The sequence below is a fragment of the Centroberyx gerrardi genome, chromosome 7 (genome assembly GCF_048128805.1).
Source record: "Centroberyx gerrardi isolate f3 chromosome 7, fCenGer3.hap1.cur.20231027, whole genome shotgun sequence".
Taxonomy (NCBI): Eukaryota; Metazoa; Chordata; class Actinopteri; order Beryciformes; family Berycidae; genus Centroberyx; species Centroberyx gerrardi.
In genome coordinates, this window is record NC_136003.1 from 22,299,636 (window position 1) to 22,322,903 (window position 23,268).

A 23,268-nucleotide genomic window follows, 5' to 3' on the forward strand; every position below is an offset into this window, starting at 1 on the left:
GGTCAAGGAGAAGCAAGTCCCTGGTACTTGATGTGTCCTCTAGTTTGTTCCCTAACTGTGACGTCTTTGACTATTGTCCTGCAGTTTTATGTTGCTTTGCTGCTTTGATACATTAGAGCAATCATTTTGTGATGGGTGGTCATGGTGGTTTCAGTGTGGATGGCGGATGGGTGGGAGTTTCTTGAGAACTTTTTTTTTCTTTTTGTACTATACAAGCTACGTTTGGGTATCAACTGAAATGATTCTAAATGAGTAGCATGACTAGATTTGAAGTGACACAAACTTTCTTCTAGGCATGCTGGCATTAGCTGTGCCGCATCCTCCCTCTCTTTGCAGTTGCTGCAAGTTATCCCAAATACCCAGGAGAGGCTTGTTCTGGAAGATTTGTTGTATTGATCACCCAATGTAAAACGTTTCAATATTGTATAACTTACACAAAGGCAGTTCTCTTGGATACTAATAACCTTAGACTCCTTTCTCTGTTAGGTAGCTTTGCCCGTTGGCTGTACCCCCAAGGCAGATGCTGACATTTAGCCTCTCAGCAGCATTTCATGTACTGTAGCTTGTATTGCCACCCAGCCCACTTTTTGAAACATAACACACCAAATACACTTAAGAAAAGTGATGCAACATGCAGTGATGCAAACATGAAAGTCTCTCTAAAAAAAACTTTTGTCGGCGAACTATGTCAGCTCAAAGTTGCAATTTAATGAACAAAATAAAATGAAGTAAATTTTGCAGTGCAAATTTTGTATCTACTACCGAGGCATGTATCAAGTCATTTCCAACCTTCTTTGAATGTACATTCTTAGTTTTCTCAGAAAGTAAGCAGGCTAACTGAGACACTGTTGGAAATCCCAGCGGGTACAGCTATCAGACAAAGCTAACTGACGCTTAAAGAAAGCTGAGGTAATGTTTCACACTGGGTGACATGTCACTTTGATATGAGGACAACTCCTTAGCGTACTTTGTGGACTGAGCACTGGACCCCTGGCTGCTGTGCATTCAAACCTTGATGAAATTGTCAATTTCACTGCAATTGTCACTCTTCAGCAGTCACACCTCTGACACTTCACTTCTGACAGCGATGTGTAAATCAAGGGTGTGGTGGCAGAAGCGGTTGAGTACGGACCAGCTGGCCTTCTGCTTAATGAAGAGACGCAGCTTGTCCCTGAAGGTTTCCCCGAGGAAGCTGTAGATAATAGGGTTGAGGCAGCTGTTGGAGAAGGCTGCCAGGTTGACGATGTGGCCTGTGAGCGGGTAGTCATGCCACAGGGTGGTAGCAGTTCGCTGCGCTGGGTCAGCTGTACCTTGGAGCAGCTGGATGCTGATGAAGACGTTCTCCGGCAGCCAGCAGATGAAGAACACCAGAACCACCACCACGATCATGCGCAGGGCCTTCTGCCGCCGTGGCCACAGTTCACGGTGCTTCTGGGCCTTCATGAGGATGCGCACGATCAGGGAGTAGCATAGACCAATGATGGAGAAGGGCACCAAAAAGCCAATGGTTACCTCCAGCCACTGGATCTCAAAGACATTGGCGAAGCAGAAGTGCACCTCCCCCCTGTGCTGTGTCTGCACAATGGTGAAGGGGAGCAGAGTGGCCAAGATGGAGGCCATCCAGATGAGGCCACAGCTGAGCTTGGCGTGCTGCATCGTCCTCAGGGGGCTGCTGCTCATAGAGCTGGCCAAGGCAACGTAGCGGTCAAAGCTCATCCATGTAAGAAAGAAGATGCTGCTGTACATGTTGACCTGCAGGAAAAGGGACATGAAGGTACAAAGGACAGCGTAATCGTAATACTTCTCGTTCAGATTGAAGACCTCAATGAGGGAATCGGCCACCAAGATGAGGTCGGCTACAGCCAGGTTGACAAAGTAAAGGTCAGGGATGGTCATCTTCTCTCTGTGGTTCAGGTTCACCACCAGGATCAAGATGTTGCCAATAAATCCAATTGGAAAGAGGAGGATGGTGTAGAGGCAGGACAGGAAGAGGCCAATGACGTAATATTGGTATTTGTCTGAGTTTTCGATCAAATCCGTAGTGTTGTAGTCATATGAAGTGTTCAGTTGTTCTGTACTGTTTACATATATCCAAACCATAGAGGTTGTCTGCACTTCCATACTGACTGTGGTTGGACTGTCTTGAATCATAGGCCACATATAGGTCACCTGTAGCTGCTACATCGTTTAATTGTGTCAGTTCCCAATTTTGCTTATCAAAAGGGTGACTCATCTATGCTGCATTTGCATGCTGACAGAAGTCAGGTCATTCGAGTGAAGAGTTTACGGTTTGTTTGACCCCATGTTGATATCAAGGTTCATCTACCAATGGATGCCAAATAGAAGAGACACAACACAGCAGCTCCTCCATGTCTTAAAATAGCCTCGTCTTCTTATCTGATTAGACTCACATCATCCAGACTGTCCAACCTGTGGACCTGAGATTAGGGGCTGGACTTCTTTCTCCTTTTTTGAATAGTTTGTTTTTCACAGGTTCTGATTCCAGTGCTGCTTTGTCTCTTCAAGTCCATGTGCATCTTTATTCAGCAAACCTCGGCCAGTGACGCTATTGCTGTGACACCTGAGCTGTGAAGTGGAGAGAAGAGAAGAATCATTACATGAAAAAGAATTAGGTGCACAGCCTCGGACCAAAAGCAATCTGCAATGTGCATCCAAATTAGAAGAATACATACGAGGTACATGTTTCACTTATCATCATTTACAGTATTTTGTTCAAGATGAAAATTGAGAATGACATAATTCTACCTTTGTGAGAGTGGTTTCAAAAGGGTCTAAAATGGATTGCTGACCACCAAGTAAGTACATTAAAATTCAAGCTTCAGACTTAAACAGATGCATTGAAATGCTCCTTTGAAATCCTCAGCCAATCCGAGCTCAGTCTAACCGGCTTGTCCGGACTTGATGACTATTAATTGGTGCGATGTGAAAAAAAGATTTTTTTCATTAACATTTAACAAAACCTCTAAATGTGTGTTGATGGTTCCAGTCAATGCACATCATCCTCAGCTTTTCTGATATATCACTGGATGTAAATGAGATAAAGTCTATGTTGTACATTCATTGCATGTTCTTATACATTATATACTATATTAACTACCCTTTATTTTGCTTAACATTTTTATCTTATGTTGATTTGAAATAATATAACAGATGTACAGACTTTACTTGGTGATTGAAAGACTGATCTGGTTGGGCGAAGGCAACCATGACCTTTAACAAACATTCACAGCCCTCTAGCTTTTACTTTCACCAGAGGAAAACCTCTGCAATATTAATGCCTTCCTATTAGCATCAGTCTTCACAGCAGTAATTCACTAATATAGCATGTATGCACATGGCATAAAAATGGGATAAATTAATGTATAGGCCAGTAATCGTACAGGGTGAAAAGGCTGCCATATTTTTAAAAGCTTTGCCAGTCCAGAGATGACATGACACTTCTGGTAAACAAACATGAATCGGCAGCTTTAATGAACTTCAAAAGACACTTTGAAGACTTGTGAGCAATAAATTCTACAACGTTGCAAAGCGATGTCTCATATTTTTCTGATTTTTACCATATTCTCCATTAATTTGCTATTCAGGTTTTTTTTTTACTATGATGGTCAATAAATACCACAGGAAGAGAGTAGTGTTCAGCTTTTTCCACTTTAATTTTCAGGGAGAGTAAAAAAGTCCACAAAAATGACAGCAATGAGCTAAACTACTTTTTGATAGATTGAGCCCGATATGGATGGGCCCGATCAATCTAAAAATTATCAAAACGCTTTCAACTACAGTCAGGTATTGCTGTTATTGAAAGATTTATATAGAAAAAAACTCCTGTCACCAAAATCTTGAGCTATACCATCAAGTCTATAAACTTTTAGTCCAGTCTATTTGATACCCGAATCCTGAGTTATCCTTAATAAACTGGAGATGTTTTGGAACAGAAAAGGTTATTTTTGTCTTTGTTCAGCATGTTTTTTGCCAACAATAATGGGACCTGAGACTAAGATAAAAGCTCTCTTTAAGAAAATGGGCTCAGCCACTCCTCAGACATGTAATGGGGCAAGATAAAGAGCAGATCAATAACGCATCATACATCTGAATTTACAAAACATGAGGAAATGGCCCATCTATACCAAAATTTAATGGACAGTAGATCAACATGGTCAAAAAGATAAATATACATATAATATAGCCCTAATATATCTCCTATAATTTTAATCAGCTTCATTAGTGGCATGAAATATCTTAATCTTCAAGACACTACCTGAAGTTTACATCTCTTTTCTGACCAAAGCATCAGAGTTCCCACTAAGTATAAGTTAAATTTCTACCCTTGATTACCTTACGTAAAGCACTTAACCATATCCAGCAACAGTGACAAAGATGCAGTGATCAAAAGCAACACTTACTTTTTTAAATTTTGGGGTTTGTTGCCCAGCGTGCTGCTCCAGTGCAGAAGTCAGAGGAGAGCCACAGATCAGTAAATCCCATGTCCAGCTGAGGCTGAGGCTTCTCTCCTGCACCACCTGCTGTTTGGCCCAACCCAGTATGGAGAGGAGAGGAGGGAGGGAAGAGACAGAAAGAACCGAGACAGGCAAGAGAAGATCTGTCACCGTGGTTTGTCACCGTGCTTCGTCTGATTCCCCTTCCCACTGACTCGTTTCTGTTTCTTTTTCACCCAAATCTTCTGCCTTGGTGACTCCAGGTGTCCGCTGAACGTCCAGGAACTGAATCGGTTGACTGATGACCTTAACTTGGCAAATAAATACAGCGTGGAGTTTGCCTTGATCAGGCCACGTTGTCATGGAAACCACTTATATTTTTTTGCAATATTTGTTCACCTGGGCTGTCCAGCTATTAGTGTTAGGGCGCTCTAAACATACAGCTTATCACCTTTCTTAGTTATTCTCATAGATATGAGCAGATCTCATGCTTTATTTTGCCTATGTTTTGTTTTGAGAATATTTAACATTTTACTGTTTTAGCTTGATTAATGATCCCCATAAAAACATTGATCATTGGTCATTTTTATGTTCCTTCTCCAAACCACTATGATGTTCAGATTTCCCCCCAACTGCAAGCCTTCACTGTCAATAAGGGGGAGACTGAACAGGCTCTGTGCTCCAGGGCAAAGGGTGGCATTAACATCCTTTGGACTAATTTACATTTACCAACTGTGACTATGGAGACCGATTCCAAGTGGTGTTGGGTAGTGTAGTGTCTCTTTGACAGCCAGGCTGCATTAACTGCAGACATAACCATCTGCTCCTATAGCATTTTGCAGCAGCTACAGATTCTTTTCCCCATGTGTTTCTGTCTGCCTGACATCCTAAATGAGATGGATTCACAATGCTATTTTCACACAGATCTTATCTAAAAAACATTATGTCACAGTCAAAAACAGAGAATCGGGTATTTACATTGCTTTGCATATGTATACAGGATGTAGATGCATCTCAGCACGCTATTTGGTTTATCACTGAAACTAGACATCCTGATTATGATTGGTAGACGTCCAGGAGAAGTGCTATATTCCCCTCACAGCCATCAGTAAATCAATTAAATCAATTATAGTAAATGCTATCAGTGTGGCAAATTTGATGGTCCCCTCTTGAAAACGAACTTGTCAGTCTCAGTGTATTAAAACAACATCTGTTTTGAGAATGCTTCAATACAAATATCAAGCGCTGATTGAAGAGGATAACTCTAAGTGGAGATTATACACGATTAAACTAGAACAGTACTGTGGGCTTAATTTACTCAACCTATGTATTCTACTGATATCGTGGACTTTCAATGAATACAGAATCGGAATGAAATGTAAAATAAGGTCCAAATAGATCCATTCACAACCAAAGTGGTCAAGTGTGATGAAAGAGCCAAAAGATATTGTAGAGGAAGAAGAAACTGGGAGAAATTAAGGGAGCCCTGGACTCTGCCCTGTGGAACCCCAGTGGAGAAGGTGCTTAGTGAAAGTAGTAGTCAAGTAGGGGGCACAAACCACGAGAATGTCCACTCAGAGATCCACAGATTAGCAAAAGTGTGAAGGAGCATCTGCTGGCTCCCGGTGTCGAAGGCGGCAAACAAGGCGAGGAGGAAGAGGACTGAAGAGAGAGAAGAAGCTGTAGCAGAGTGAAGGACTTCACTGACAGTAAAGAGTACAGTCTCAGTAGACTGGTCTCCATTGGGGGGCAGTCAGGGGACAAATATCATCAGTTTTGACATCAGATGCGTCGAGCGTTGGCTTCTTAAAGGAGAAATGGAGTAACTCTAGCTGACTTGAAGGCAGAGAGGCAGAGAAGTGTGAGAAGGAGCCGCGGAGATACTGTCAACTTTCTTCTCACAATTGGAGACAAAAGGGGACAAATGGAGGGTGTTGACAAGAAAGGAGACAGCAGAGAATAGTTTCTGTGGGGGTTAGAGGCAGAGGATTTTGCCATGGTAGAGATTCGTTTTAGCAGCTGAGATGAATACAGAGAAAGAGGAGAGAAAGCTATTCAACAAGCCGGATTCGTGCCGTTTTCTCTCACCTAGCCGAAACCTTGTTAGGTCGCATGGTTTCACACAGCTAAGGGGAAAGCGGGGATGCAGAGGCAAGTCGACAGGAGAGGGGACAGAGAATGTCAAGGAGAGAAGGGAGGAGGAGAGGGAGGAAAGAAGGAGAGACGCTGTGAGGTGAGACCAGGTTACAAGGACAGCATTTCTCAAGTATTGTACTCGAGCAGAGGAACTCCACTGGTTGTAATCAATTACATATCAGTTGCAGTCAAAGAGACGTTATAATACCACTGGTTGGAGCCCAGTGGAGAGCAGACTTTGTACATATCATGTCCTCCTGTAAATTTCTCTCAAGGATGTGTCACCGAAAAGGCTCAAGCGTTGTCGTGACATTGACTGATTCCAGATCAGGGCTTTCTCTAGAATATACAGCAGTTTCAATGAATTGATTGATTGATTTTTAAAGCATTGGAACACCTCTTAAATATTGAGGTCAAGTAAACAGTGAGCTTCCTCTGGAAAATGTCCCTGCTTTAATGAGGGCCAAGTACGTACAGTACAGTACAGTACAGTACAGTACAAGTCACTCACTGTCCTCAAACAGGGTTTCACCGATGAAGTCAAGCTCTTATTTTAGAAAGGGAATAAGAGTTTGAGTTTATGGGACAGACAGCCATGAGGTAGAGAAAGACACTTGTGCTGACAGTATAGCTCAGATCACCAATATAGCTCCTTACTGCAGTGGGCAGTGGCTGTTATTTGCATACTTGACAAAGTGATGTGAAAATCCAAAAGTGTTATATGAACTGCTAGAAGAAATAGTGAGACATGAGTTACTACAAAATTAGTAATTCATTGTGAGTGGTGTCCTGTTTCATGTCTTTATCTATTGTATGTTTTCAGCTGAACCCACCAGCATGTAACCTCCCACTTAAGAGACTGTCTAGATTGGCCTCATTTTATGTCTCTTATGACTTCTATGTGAATATCCATGAAATTACATGTTATTCTTTCACAATTTCTTTTGTGAGACTTCCAACTAGATTTATTTGCCAAGTATTGTGGGTAATAATGCACTCCCCTTTTATGACCACTGGGTGGCCCACTGGCATAAATAATGATTCATTTTTGGTTGGCAAAAGTAGATGAAGGAAAGAAGATCAATGTGATTGCATTCAATATTTTTCAAGCACTGGCTGGACAGGAATCAGACAAATGATCCACATATTTATGAGGACAGTTTGTGATAAGTGATTATCTGTATCAATATGCATTAACTGGTGAGAGTGCTGAATTCTGTCAGCTTTGTTGCTTTTGCAAACAATGCACGATGCACACACACACACACACACACACACACACACACACACACACACACCATATATATACCTTATAGTGTACCTTTGAGGTTTTGCTTCCTGGATGACTTAGTGTGAAGTTAACCTATATTAGCTCATATTTGAAAAACGAATTTCTGTAAATGATAATATTGATCAGAATTGTAACATGTAATAACAATGTCCCCCATGTGCCAAATGGTGTGAAACCAAATTTTGACTGAGTGACTGAGACAATGGCCTGTCTGTCTTTACTTTTTCATTAAACAAAAATAAAGGAGGAGGATAAAACATTCACTCTGGTCTTGTTTTTTATTTTTCTAAGTGCATATGAAGGCATATGATTTGTATAATTGTTCTGTTGTTTTCTTTGTACAGTGTGGTATGAAGGAGCGGCTTGCCATCACAGAAAAAACAACAACGCTTCCCCTGACATCTAATGAACAAGACAACATTAACAGCATCCAAGTGTTATTAATGGGAAGCTGTGGGATTTGTCTGCTTGTGGTTGGGGGAGTGAAAGTGGGAGGTCTAGAGCAGTTACACACTGCGATGGGAGGAGGGCATAACACTCTCATCTGCCTTCACTTAACAGTCTGATGTGCTGCTGGCTCCACACAACATCTCCCAGAGCCGCAACCACAATCTCTGAATGGAACATCCTGCACAGTCCAGCTCCTCTCCGGTGCTTCCAGGCCCATGTTTGATATTTAGCTGATGCTTGGTTTTTATTCTTAGTGTATTTTTTGATTCCTTTGTGAAGGAGGGGAAACTAAAGAACAAGATTGGCAGGGGAGGAAGGGGCGGATTGTATTTCAAGCATCTGTTCTGGTCCGCTTGCCTCCCCAGAGCTAAAATGACGAGGTGGGGCGAAGGTGAAGGCTCCCTCCTGAAACCTCTGTTCTGCTCTGTACGATTCATTATGTTATGAGCTCTTAAAGGATGTCAAGGACAGCAGGGTCAGCCAGACCTGAAATCCACTCATGTAGCCTTGTTGCTCTCCTCACCGATCACAGGAATATGTCCTATTTTTGTTGTTCTGTTATTCTCCTTCCCTCAGTACCTCATGCCACCCACTTCCCAGTGAATCCCTTGCCCGGTCCTCTTTACTGTAATTGCTTCCTTCTACCTACCTACTTACATGATCAGTCTATGGGTACGGGAGTATTGTTAGGGCACTTGGGATCCGACCCTTGCACTCTCTCTCTCAGTATTTGTTGCTTCAAGAATTTAGGATTTTATTCTACTGTTGCACTACTCTTGTAAGATGCTCTGGATAAGAGCCTCACATAAATGCCTAATACGCAAAATGTAACCCATCTTGCACTTGATTGTTGTAGTCATTAATGAAAAAAAAAAAAACCGACATTCCATAACCCAATTTGATCTGCATTAAGAAAAACAACCGTGGTCTAGGTTTTGTGTGAAGTCTGGTTGACAGCCAAATTCAACATTTTAAGCCACAAACCAAATGTTCTGACTACATAGGTGGTCTGATGTTTGATGCTGCATGTAAGATTGAAGTTGACCCTCATACTTTTGGTCTGGCCGATACTCTGAAGGAGAAAAACAGCATTAAAAACTAATGTAGCACATAAAAAAAAACTGTGCTGGTTCAGCTTTACCCCATTCCCAGACAGTTGCTTGTACAATTGAAAGCTTTTCCTCTTGAAACCTGCAATTTGAAAAGTGCATAGTTTTGTTCTTGTTTGTTGAACTCGAATTCTCTAAATCAGAGAACCTCTTGTATTGTTAAGGTTGTGTTAACCTTGCACACACAGAAAGGATAAGAGAGTAAAGAAGTTCATCAAAGCAACACTGGCTTTCCAACACATTTTGAATTAGCACTGTATATTGGTCGCTGATAGTCTTGCTGTCCTACAGGTGAAGCTGAGACTGCAGCTAAGTGATGAAAACTGTCCATACAGTGAGTAATTAAAGGAATACAACGACCTTTTGTCAAATAAGCTCTTTGATCTACATATTTACCCTTGAGGAAAAGGATTAGCTGCAGTTTCACCTCAGTGTGTGAAGTATTTATTGTGCTATGGTGCTTGCTTATACTAATGATTTTGAGATAATGTCAAACCCTCCAATAAAATCACGTCAATGCCCAATGGTAAGTTGATCAAGAGTTTATTCAAGAGGTTGGTGTACTCCTTCAAGTGTATAGTGTCTAAGCAGAATGTAGCCTGTCTACCCTCCTCATTCAACAGCTTTCTACGCTTCAGAAATAAGTGACAGGAATACAGAGTGTGTATATATTTTAGTAAGTGGACTGATTGATGACATGCTTTCACAGTTGATGGTGTGTGTTCTTTGTGTTGTTTGCTTGAGCTAATTCTAACAGAGTCAAGTCAAGGCCCCATGCAACTCCAGTCCTCAGAGGGGAACTGCAGCCATGGCAACCATATTCAATTCACCCCATTATCATATCATTTCCAGATGTAGTACATATAATTCAAGACCTCTTACTCCAACTGGGGCTGTACTGTTTTGCTCTGCATTTGGCTGTAAGGACCCTAAAGCGCTTTTGTAAATACAGATGCTATTGTGCAATACGAGCACAGCACTGACTGTAAGAAATTAACAATATACAGCGGCGCTGCAGTGACAACAACTGATGCATCATGATTACTCCTCCCTGCAGGGCTCTATAAGTAGATTAAAGGCCTGTCCTTTCTGTAGTGGTACCTCCATTTGGTTGAGCTTAAATTCCATCCTGTCTAAAGTAATTACAAAGTTAGATTGAATCTGCCTTGAGTTGGAGGGATCTGTTGGAAAATAAAGCCTGCCAAACTTCTCATGGCGTGATCTTCTGTCTATCACTTCATCATCCCAAGCCCGCTTTACAGTTCAGATTGTGCTTTTTTCAGCACATACTTCAAATCCCTCACACAGCTCTCAATGTACAGCTTTGTTATCACATGTACCAAGACGACACATTGTTTGCATTGAGAATGGCATCGGTATCGGACTGCAGACCCACAGAAGACACAACAATCCCCAGAATGCCTGGAATGCTGCTGTTTTCCTGCGTCTGAGTGGCGTGGTCGAGGGACGAGCCACAAGCAATCTGCTGTTAGCGGCGCTGTGGCATCGCTCCTCACACCCACTGTCACCGGACCTCAGGATCACACGGAATAACCTCCACATACAAGTGTCCTGAACTGGATCCCACGGGTTTGGAGCGTCGAAGAGCTAGAAAACAAGATTATCATTACTTTATAATGTAGGTATAATTGTGCATAAAACCAAAACATGTTGATTTCTTCCGTCTAGGTTCAGTTGAAAGGGAAGGTTGTGGATTCTTACGAGCCTATCCTTCATCGCTACCCAAGGTTACCGAAAATGCTTTATCAGAGGTGTTTTTGTTAGAGAGATTGGCATTAGTGTTAGTACTTGTGCACGTCAATAGCGATTGAAATGATTTCTCTCAAAATTGTATACCAGTTGATTCACATGGCTGTTTTTTATTTGCTGCTATTACTAAAGACTAAGTGAATGGAATTGTTTATATATGACTTGAGACAAATTGTTTCTATTGCTATCGAATTGAATGACTATTGTCAACAGGAAGCTCTCAACAATTTATCAGAAACAAAAACACCAATGTGAAAATCTTTTGAATTTCTAAATTCATGGGATTGTGAGTCTACACAATTATGAGATGTTTGCGACCAGCAGTCAATCAATTAAAACAAAACAAAAAAAACAGATTAACATTTTTCATTTTCAGATCAATCCAGGGACATTTTGGAGGACAAAGCACCAAATCTGTCACCTGAATGGTGATGTCTGGTCACTGTTTTGACATCCCGCAAGGACGAAGAAGTTTGGCATCCATCATACAAAATAGTCACTCTTCCAACAAAGGACTCCCTAGTGTATCTGACAACATCGGCAAAAGATTTAACAACATTTTCATAAATACATACCAGATTTCTTTGAGGCATGAAAAAGGAAGAGAAACAGAAGTGGCAATACCCATGTTAGTTTATTGTTTAATCAGTCTTTGACTCAGTTGACAGTAGAGAAGATTACTTACACAGTATCTAAATATATCTCTCAGAAAATAATACTGTTTTTTTGAAAGGGCATGGTATCTTCCTGTAAATCTCTAACATACAATATATACACATTATTTTGTATTATACATATACACTTGTATACACAGTCACAAAAGCATCACATCTCAAAGTGGATTCATCTGGACTTTTGAGGTTTTGCCGTTCATGTAGCTAAAATGCATTTGAATACATTCGACAGGTGAATTTCAGGGTGTTTTCACACTTGGTCCGTTTCGGCCGTTCAAGTGAACTCAGTGATTAGTCGGCTTTTTTGCACTTGCGTGAGACTCCAAACAAATTCATACCCTTCTGCAACTATTGAGTCCACTTGGCAGCGTGCTTCATTCGCCAATTGTGTTCACCATGCATTCTCAGTCTGTTTGTGGGGATCACAAATTTGATTTGTTTATTTTTGAAATGAAAGCAGAATTGACATGTGGTAGTGGTAAATATTTTGTGGAAATAAAATATTGCATAAAACACATGTTGAGTGTCCAATAGTGCCATGTCTTGAGACAAAGAAATCCCTTGTGATTTTATAACGTCTCTGTGAAGATGAACAATGGGCTCCAATGCCTATCAAATAAGCGAGCGTTTAAAAGGCCAAACCATGGAAACAGAGCATGTTTAGCCAATCAGATTAAGCCTATGATGAGCCTGATCGAATTCAAGAGTAGGCAGGTCAGGTTCAACCTTATGATGTTGATATTATTTCCGTTTTCATGTGATGAAGCAAAATTGCTATCCGTGAATTATAAGGAAAGATGTAGGCATGAACAAAAAGTAGATTAGGGTTTTATTAGAGTTAAAGTGAACCATGTGATTTGATTTTCTCTTTATGCTCATTTGGGTTCACTTTAAAAGGACCAATTTTCTACGTTCAAAAATGACTATATGTGAAAACATCCTAAAAGTTGTGATGATCTCATAATGATTTTTCAACCGATGCTGAATTCTTAATAAAGAAAATGCTTGATAATGATTCAATGCCTATTTATTAGTCCAGAGTATTTATTCTGCAAAAATACCTATATTATGCACTATATACTGACAGTATATAGTGCATAATATAACAATTAGGGGTTGAAAATGGACACCGTCTAAGTAAATGTTGCTCAAACTACCCCCATAAGACTGACATGGGCTTTGATTCAAATCACTCTTTGCCTTCCAAACCCAAATGAACAGCAAGCATTAGGACTTTGATCTGAGTTTAAATAATGATTAACTGTGTAATGACACATAGGATTCTTCTCTGATGGTTTTGTTGACCTTAAAAATGACCAAAATGTCTCATTGGGCAGCACATGCCACAGTTGGAAATAAAGAGTACTTCCCACTGTGCGGTCTATAGATACACATAACGAGGTGGGGCTATGCAGGGAAACTTTGAATACCCTACTCATAGACTATTAATAAAACAAATGTCTAGCTAATGTGTTTTAGATCAATGGAGCATTTATTATTTATTATTTTTGTCAGCTTGACCATAACTGTTATGACATCTGGCAAGACCAGCAAAGTCTTTCTTAATTCTATTTCATCATATTTTACAATGACAGCCAATTATGCTTGTGAAAATATCCCAAAGATACTGGTAGGTCAACATGAACATATAAGTGTTTATTTTAAATGCACCAACTGTCTAAAAATATGATATATCTGGCTTCCTATTAATCTTTGAGCAGGGCATGACAGCATTTCCACCTTCCATTTCTGTTCAGGTGAATGCCCTTCCTCGCTAGGTGTATCTATTCATGTGTGTGATGATTAATGAACTGGCCCTCATTTAAAAAAAATACTATCTTGTAGTATTATGCGGTGATGCAAGAATAGACCTCATATAAGAACATGTTTTTTTTTACTTTTTATCATAATTGATCACTATCAGAATGTCTCATTCATTTTTCGCTAATATTCTATTTCTAAGTGGCAGGCAAGAAAGCGAAGCAGCTTTGCCGATAACGTGCAGATTACCTTGATGCCTCTGAGCAGCACTAAAGTTCAGATCATGCGTGTGCGTCAAACACACTGTTTGCAGGTGCTTGGCAGGCGAGCCTTTCATACTTCTGTGAAGGCTTTTGACAGTCAGTCAGGCTACATATTTCCACTGGACAAAACCTCACAACCGCTCGAGTGCTCATACAATTTTGGGAATGTACGTGCCACCTCCCTCTCTGTGACCCCGTGTGGACTTCACTGACCCTCTGTGAGGCTCTGCATGCATAATTCCTGTAGAAGCATAAATATAGCTTAACAAATCACATTCTTGGCAGAGGTAACTGCTCTCAGCACAAAATAATTAGGTGATTTTAACTGCTTATAGTTAACAGGTTATGTGATTTCATCAGAGATCACAACAAGAGGTAAGCTGGTTATGTCTGAACCCTGAATACAAGCTTTCTTAGCAATTAATATAATTCTGCGTGATTTCAAAGTGGTGTGAAAATAATATTTTACTGTACGATTCGTGGACCTTACATATGCAAAAGTATTCTCTATATGCCTGTGAGTGGATCTGAATATTGAAAGTCAGAGTCTGGGGAAGTGAAATGAGTCTGTGACAAGACAAAACCTCTACATTCCAGGTCCTACTTCTAGCTATAAAGTAGTACTACTGGCATGGAGAATGAAAATATCCTTTGAAACTAATGGACCGTTTTTCATGACGGACTAAAGTAACAGGCCATTAATATTGTACTCCTCCTTTAAACTGTGCATAATCCTAATGCTCATCATCATATTATAAAGCAAGGAATCTCTGTCTGGATGTGTGTCCTTTGCATATCTCGAGAACCGTTCGTCCGATCTACTTCACACTTGGCGGGTGTATTGCTGGGGACCCAAGGACGTGCAGTGTCAGATTTGGTGCAATTTGGACACGCGACACGTTCAATAGTAATAACCTTTGAATAAACAAGCGAACAGCGCTCTGTGCAGCAGCGGGGCGAACGGGCACTGCACTAGTTCTGATGATGAGGAATCACTCTGAATGCCTTTAAGTAGGGGGGAGGAAAAATTCAGCTCTAAAATGCAAAAAGGTAAAATTCTCTTCCCAGTCTAGTGATCAAGTGTCTTAGTGAAGAGCTTCAATCTATGACAAACAATTGACTCAATGGCAAAAAAAAACAGCACTTAGTGGTTTTTACTTGGTTTGTCCTCTCACTGCAGAACTGGAGAGATCAGATCAAGTTCTGGAAGGTGACAGGAAATTCCACAGTTAGCTATGTAGCTCTTAACACAGTCCAGAGCAGCGAGGGAGCCCAGCTTGATACTGGCCCTGTGGGGCTGAGATAAGTGCCGGCTAGGCCGGGAGGCGGCGAGGGGGAGGGGGAGGGGGCGTTGGTGATCTCCCAGGGGTTGATCTCACGTCACCACTTGCTGCACTGTTGAGCGTTCATGAGGGCAGGACTGGTCACCGCAGTGCAGCCTCCTGAGCAGCCGCTGAAGCTTGTGGGAGAAGTTCTTGTTCATCTGCCTGTACATGAGAGGCATGGCAAAACTGCTGGAGAAGGCCAGCAGCTCAGACACGCATCTCAAGAAGTAATAGGTAGTGAAGCGATGTCTATTGCTATGGTTCCCTGGTGCACCGGCTATAGTGTGTACCAACAGAGTCATGTAGTACGGCGTCCACAGCACAAACTGCACACAGACAGAGGCGAGCAGCAGCCTGTGGATAGACGGGTCCAAGCGAGCCGAGTCCTGGTCCAGAGGGGTGGACTCTTTCCTAATGCGCAAGATGAGCACAAAGGCGTAAAGGACGGCCACCGCCGGAACCACGTAGCCAATGAACATCATGATGGCGTCCGCCGCCTCCTTGTTCTGCATCTTAGAGCACTCAATTATCTTCGTGGAGACGTGGTTGCACACGTAGAAGAGCAGCGAGGAGAAGCTGGTGAGCACAGCGCCGCCCCAGATGAACCCGCACACGTGTTTCGTGTTATACACACTAGACATGTATGTGCGAGGCAGCGCCCGCTCTATATAGTAGTCCAGACTGAGCAGCGTGGTGGAATACATGATGACCAGGGAGGAGATGTTGAAGAGGATGAGCAGGGTGATGTAGATCTCATTGTTGTACTCCCACACAGGCCAGCGGGTGAAGCTGGGGCCCAGCAGCTCCACGGGCGCCACCAGGTTGAGCACGAGGCCTGCGATGGCCATGTTGACGAAATAGACGTCCGGCATGGTCATGGACACCTTGTTGGAGAGGTTGACCACCACCAGCAATGCGTTGTAGCACAGCCCCACGGGGAAGCACACCATGAGGTAGATGAGGGAGAAGACAGACAGGATGAGGCCAAAGTCCTGGCAGAGCCGGTAGTCCACGCTGGCGTCCGTCTCATTGTAAACCATGCAGCTCCACATCGCTAGGCTCCGACACACGTCAGCACCCTCAGTGGGTCGGCTGCAGGCAGAGAACGTGGAGAAAGGAGTTAGTTACAGCACCTTACTTAACTGTGGTGGATCAAATAGCCTTGCTATTAAGAAATGGCAAAAACACTATCAACACTAACACTAGTAATAATGTGATTTACTTTAAAATTGTTTAAAGAAAAGTGATTTTGTTAAAAGAAATAGGTGTGCAGGATTTACTGAGTTTGAGTATGATTAAAGGTTTTCACCAATATTGTAGTTTCATGGACCAAAGGCCCGGAGCTCTAAAACACCTTGTTTAGAAATACATTTTGGACGCCCCTCTCTCTTAATCAATTAATTGCAGCAAGTTCATAATGCGATTTCGATTTTTTTCCCCCGATTGTTCAGCTCTACCCTGTAGGGAAATTCTCTTTCCTCTTGCCCCTCCTCCTGCAGCTAGCGGGGAGTCGGTGTCTTGCTCAGGGACACTTCAGCAGGCCGAATGCTTGCTGAAACGGGGCTTGAACCCGGGTTCTCCAGTTGAAAGATGGTCTCTCTCTCACCATTAGGTCATACTGGATGGAACATCTTCTATCTGCGGCTTTCATTCAGCTTTGTAGAAATAACAAAACAACACTAAACAGCGATGTGTTCTTTCCTCCACAAACTGAATTAGAACTTTGTCTCAGTTATTGGTTTCTGGCATTTTTGTGGTTCATGGTTAGCTATGCTAGCCAGAGGAGCAAGCAAGGCCTCGACACACAAACACATCAGACACGGCACGGCTATTATGCCTGGGGTAACACTATTAATTTCACTTCACTGCATCTGACTGGCTGAATAAGAATGCCTCACAATATGTTTCATTTGCTAGCTCGGCCTCAAAAAACACTCTTTCTCCACTTTCGGAGCCACACTAGCCAGAGCAATTGAGGCCCTTGTTCTTGTGGGAGAATACAAAACTGCATTTGTTTGACGCCCCGGCAAACTTTTCTGCCTCTTTCTCTCTCCCTCTCCCTCTCTCTGTCATAGTCACATGCAGGGGCATTGCTGCCTGTGGAGAGCTGCCCTTGTGCTTTTCACATGGTCAAGCAGCTGGATAAAGAAGTCCTCCTTTGCTGGCCTGACTTTACAGACCGCTTTGGCGCTGCTGCTCTGACCAAAGCACAGGCAAGCCTTCTGTTCAGGTTACCATTTCTCAAAGTTGGATGGGGGGGGAGGGGGTGGGGGTGCATGTTGATGGGTAGATTTATAGAGAGTGAAATGTGATGCAGGCTCTGGCGACGGGTCAGCGAGGGCCGAGCGGTGAGGTTGGAGTTCAGGGCAAGGTCAAACAGAACGACCACGCACATGTAGGGAACGGTCTGACAGGGGATCAAGCCTGATGAGGCTGCTAGTTTCTTACGTAACGCTCCCCTGCAATGGAGCACGTCAACTCAGATACATTTTTTTTTAATTATTCAAATGAATTTGGTCAAGAAAGAGCGAAAGCATAAGCTCTTTGAAGGCTTCCAGTGAATTCAAATGAAGGCATGAAGGAGAAGACTTCAAAGTTCGCACTAGTCTATTTCATCAGTGATAATTATATGATTCCACAACAATATTTGGTTTCACTCCGAACTACTGTATAAAAAAATCAGAGAGCAAGTCAACTTTCAAATTGAAACATGTTCATTCAAATCAACAATGAACATGTTTATATACGTGCTAACCTGAGCAGACATTTCCAGAAACCTATCTCCTGAAAGTATTTAGGAACACAGTGCAGGCGGACAGTTTTGTTTGCAGGAGGATGAGTAACGATGCCAGTAAAGAGGAACATTCTTCCGTTCACTTACATAAGACCACTACAGAGGGGCTGTTTTGGCCTGAAGCCTCAGACACACACACACACACAGACACACATACACACACACACATATACACACAAGGGCTCAGTCCCTCCTCTATACCTCTCCAATTGGCTATAATGAGACTATGGTGGAGGTTGGAACAGGATCAGGAGGAGGGAAGTCTAGAGTTACTCTTTACAAAAAAGACCCAGCAGCTCTCCCTTCACTGGGACAGGAGTACTGGGCGACCCTCCTGTAAACATGGCTCTCTAACACCAGCTAGGTGACTCATTTACTCAATGAGGAGGACTTGATGAAAGCACATGATTAGCTGCGGTCTTGTCCCGAAGATTATGAGCTTTCTGTCTGAATGTATTCTACATCGGAATTGCTGACTAGTATTAAAAGAGCACACCGGTGTCAAGGTTTGTTTTCCTCATCTCATTGTGTTGCCTGTCCCCATGTACCTGCTGTATACTGTTGAAGTAATTTTATTTTATCAGTCTTTCGTACCAAGCTGGCTTACCTGGCAGCTCCCATCAACTGCAATGCAGTTCAAAATTCCACATAAAATGCATTCAAAACACTGTCAGGAGTCTTGGGTTTGTTGCTGCAATCGGTATTCCATTATTGCGAAACTTGAGCCACTGACACTGTTTACAAAGTCAGTGATTCACATAGGGAGCAAGCTGAATTAGAGTTCAGATGAATTGAGATCAAGTTCTACTGAAACACATCACTTCTGGGGAAATGGTGAAACCAACTCATTTCCACACTGCTGAGGTTTGGGAAATAGGAACCGTTTCCTGAAACTATTTACAAGCAAGTATTTGACACACTGCAGCAGTATGACAACAATAACAGATAAACTATGGAATTTTTTTAATGTATGTTGGCGTAAGGATGAACACTGGGAACTGAGACCCGGGGATTTCCTACCCATATTCTCTCCATTTTCCTCCTGGGAGTGACAGTGCAGACCTGGGAAATTTGATATTGGATAAATCCATATAGTTTAATGCTGAACCATCAGGCCATTCTGGAAAAGCTGAAAAGTGAATTAAAAGCACCATTACACCCACTCTGGCTTCTCTCATGTAAAACTAGGCCAAACCAACAGTAGCACGGTTGCCACACAATATAGTAGTGACGTATAGGTTTGAATGTGCTACACACAACAGGTTTCTGTTCATCCTTACGATGGCAGAGAATCAAACGCCATTTACTGCAATGTAAGGGAGAGTTTGTCTCTCTCTTCTGCATTTCCCCAGACCGCTGCAGAGAAGGAAAACACATTCAGCAGATACTGCAGATACTGTACTTCCCATGCATAATAATTTTTTTTACATCAGGCTTTTCATATTTCACATCAGGCTTTTCATATTTCACTTGTGTACAGTCACTGCTCGCTCTGTGCCGAGTCACTCTGGGCAAAATCTACTTTGTTGTTATGAAAGTAATTGCATTTTAGCCCTGCACACTTTGCCAGCGGCCCATGATAATGAAATCTCTCGGTTTTCCATTCAACTGAAGGGAAAATAGGCTAGGTGAAAGAAAATGTCTATTCCTGCTTTGGAGGCATTGCAAGCTATGAGGTAAGTCAATTTCAATTCAAGGCAATGAGGTAAGGCCTTTTCAGTTTCTGTTAAGGCGATGGAGGGAACTACAGTTGTCAGGGGCAGATAGAATATCAGTGCTAGCCTAAGATGAGTAAAACAACTGGTACTATCTTTTAAGAATCAATAGCGGAGCATGAGGGGAACCTGAGAAACAAGTTGCCGTTGTGGTGCAGTTATCTCTCTTTTTACTACTACATTCTTTCAGGAAAATGACAGTGCTTTTAATTAATAAGTAAAGCTTCATTTCTGTATTGAAGCACCTTTTCTTTCACAAGGGACTGTGATCAAACACCATCTTGGAGTGTAAAAAAATGGCACACACGTCTTCAAAGACAAGATTAGCATGATTAAAATACTGAAGAGGGTGTTCTTCACTGTGATGTGTACAGTTTTGATGCAGCTATCATGACAAAGATCACTATTTCAGGTATTATATCTTTTATACAACATTTATAAACATATACTGTATCTACTGTCTAAACTCCATTGAAGAAGTGTATATATGTAAGAATAAAAACAGGAGATATCAGCAAAAAAAGATGGCTACCTTGCTGTCTGGTTACCACTTGTTGGCTTTGCATCAATTCCACATTTCAGACAACATGTTTAAAGGAAAAACCCTTTGATTAGTTCTTCCCAAACACCACTATGACCGCAGTATTAAACCTGGTTAAGCCCCATCTGAACTTTTCACACCACCGCATGTCTAAAGCGGCTACGTTAAATATTCCCAGAGGGGGGGAGGTCCTGCTTCGGCACGCCTCGGCCCCCACAGACACGATGTTGTGAGAGAGAGCGCCGCCCCCACGTGCTTTGACGTTTCAGCGTTTGGGCTGATGGGAATAGTGTGACATACTGGGCCCACACCCCTCATATACCCTTACTGGAATTTACAGGCCCTTCTCAGAATGTACTGAGTGATGTCACATGACTCTCCACCCGCGTCAGCAGCAGCGTGCAGCAGAGGAGCATGAGGAATACTTTGGAAACAAAATAACATTACATGACTCACGATGTCAAATGTTGTGAATACGCCGCAGCGGTGTCAAGGCAATCACATCTGATGCAAGTAATTTGCCAAAAGCCATTTCTAATCATAGAATTTTTAAAACTTCACAGCAATTTTTAATCAATTAATGGCTCATTCAAGGAAGTCTCTTCATCTCTCCTGGTCCTTGTGGTATTCACAGCAGCCTTTTTATTGTTGGAGTGGAGCCCATTAACTGAGTCTATTGATGAGGGATTTCCCTTCAGGTGTTTGCTAATGCTGCATTAACGTTTTAGACTTGCAAATTAAAATGACTAAACTCTCAGTGACAGTTAAAATACTTGTAATTGATTCCACCTCTGTGTAAAGGTTTTATATAGCCTAATTCAAATATTTTAACATAAGTCCCCACAGAATTGAGTCATAGAGGAGAGGGGATTACATAGCATTAAATGGATTCCTTGCCAGCTATAGATTTTGAGGCTTACTGTATGGGCAGAACAATAGTTTACCTGCCCTACATGCCCCTTGTTAAATCTGAGAAAAAAATGGACAGCAGTGTGGATGATTAATAGACGTAATGAGCACAGGGAGGTGTGGATGAGATTTGCTTTTGAAAAAACAGACAGTTTGTCCTCACACCATGTTTTCAGAGTGAAATACAAGTAGGGGTCATGGTCGGTCTCAACAGCTTCCTCAGCCTCCTACTGACAACATGTTGAACAGTGCAGGCAAGAACAAAAGTCACGGTTCAATGGTCAGCACAAAGCAGGCTTACTGCCATTAAGCCATGGCACACACGCCCATGTCCCCTATGGTCACATGGACGAAGTTGACGACAACAAGTGCAAAGCCTAAATCTCAAGAACTTAATGTGGGTGAGCTGTTAGACTTGTCTGAGTACAGCTACTTTGTCAAAACAGGAGCAGCATTCACTCAACACAATAGTTGATGTGAAATCGGTCAGGTGGAAGTGCAGGCCTTCACCTAGTATTACTAGCCTGTTACCACTACAACTAGTATTCATACATCATCATGATCAGCCTACTATGCATAGTCATTACATTATTATTTGCAAAATCTCAAATCTCATCAGGGAATAACATTTGGGGCATAGAAAAACTAAAGGAAACAACATATAAAATAGTGAATTCCTTAAACTGATCAAAACACATTTTCATTAGTGTTATGAAAACAAAGATGTCAAGACAGTGTTGGAACCAATGGACAAAATACATAACAGAGAATACTTGCTGAGTCTAATCAGATGTCCCTTGGGTGTAAGGATCTATATGCTTTAAGCAGTTTAAAATGTGGGTCCTATGACTGATTCAACATCACAAGACTGTACTGATTGTATGTAAAAACACAGTAATTACTATTAGTGATGGCCAGGGAATAAAGACAAAATATTTGTAGGTTCTTCGCAAAGTCCAGAAAACAAGCCACTTCACTGTATTCATCTTTTAGTCTACTTGTTATATTGCTATAGTTAGATAAATAGACTGACTATGACATCCCAGTCGTTGTAAGTTCCCATGGAGCATGTCTTGTCAACATGACATATAGCAATTATTCATGCCTAGGGCAGGCTCACATAACTTGAAGACTATTGTACCTTTTGGGCTTTAACTGCCTCTTGTTTCAACATCACTTTCCCTTGCACCATTATGCGACGAGAGAGAGAGAATTGAGCGCGTGAGAAAACATTTTCAGGTGTTGTTTTCCAAATGTAAACAAATGTATATGGAGCAACTGAAACTGAACAAGTGGAAGGAAGTCGCTTCTCTGATATTGTTGCGGAAACACCGAGTCTCTCTGCATCACACTTCAGTGCACACATCAAAGCATGGATAGCGGTCATAGCTTTACCAATAATCTACCATTTCTACGGCTATTGTTGGCAACTCTAACGTTACTTGCACTCGCATCCAGCCATCCTGTATTTCTCCCCACCTTCAGCTGAACATACAGTGATCCGTACAGGCTAACTTATCATAATAGTCCAACGAAAGAAATGAAGAGGGAGAAAACTCACCAGAAAAGTATAGATTTGGCACGGTGACAAACCTACGGAGGCATAGGGTTTTGATGTAGCATTTCCACTGGCATTTCTCAGTCGTTGCATTTGATTAACTAAAGTCGGTCTTAAAACACACGCCGCGGCTTTCCCTGTTCTCATAAATACTAAGAAAGGGCAGAAAACGGTTTTACTCCTGTTTAGTTGAGACGGGCTTCTTCTATCAACTTTTTGGGACGAGGCTTGTTCTGAAAAGGGGACGGCCGTTGGAGACTTTACTACGACTGGAGCGCTGCTGAACCCTACAGTGTGTACACACGTGACCCTCCCCCACTGTCTCCTTCATACGGCTCTGATGCTTTCAGCCGACCGGGCCCGAGCGGCCGTTCTCCGCTCCCATTGGACGGAGAGTACGGGGGTGGGGCGTGCGTGAGAGGGGACTGGGGTGGGCGGGGGTACTCTGGGTAACACACACACACACACACACACACACACACACACACACACACACACACACACACACAAAATAATGT

General features: G+C 42.2%; 2 protein-coding genes across 3 annotated transcripts; both read right to left on the reverse strand.

The window, feature by feature from the left end:
• Positions 1-1,056: 1,056 nt before the first annotated feature.
• Positions 1,057-8,509, reverse strand: gper1 (G protein-coupled estrogen receptor 1). The gene is made up of 2 exons (XM_071920666.2): positions 8,488-8,509; positions 1,057-2,126 (listed from the first exon to the last, which is right to left on the reverse strand). The coding sequence occupies exon 2, from the start codon at positions 2,119-2,121 to the stop codon at positions 1,057-1,059; it is 1,065 nt and encodes a 354-aa protein (XP_071776767.1). The 5' UTR covers positions 2,122-2,126; positions 8,488-8,509.
• Positions 8,510-14,939: 6,430 nt separating this feature from the next.
• Positions 14,940-22,986, reverse strand: gpr146 (G protein-coupled receptor 146). 2 transcript variants are annotated; one of them, XM_071920708.2, is made up of 2 exons: positions 22,754-22,986; positions 14,940-16,325 (listed from the first exon to the last, which is right to left on the reverse strand). In XM_071920708.2, exon 2 carries the CDS (start codon positions 16,283-16,285, stop codon positions 15,284-15,286), a length of 1,002 nt encoding a protein of 333 aa, XP_071776809.1. In that variant the 5' UTR covers positions 16,286-16,325; positions 22,754-22,986; the 3' UTR covers positions 14,940-15,283. The 2 variants fall into 2 exon arrangements, with proteins under 2 accessions (XP_071776809.1, XP_071776810.1); XM_071920709.2 differs by lacking the exon at positions 22,754-22,986 and adding an exon at positions 22,599-22,660.
• Between the last annotated feature and the right edge of the window lie 282 nt (positions 22,987-23,268).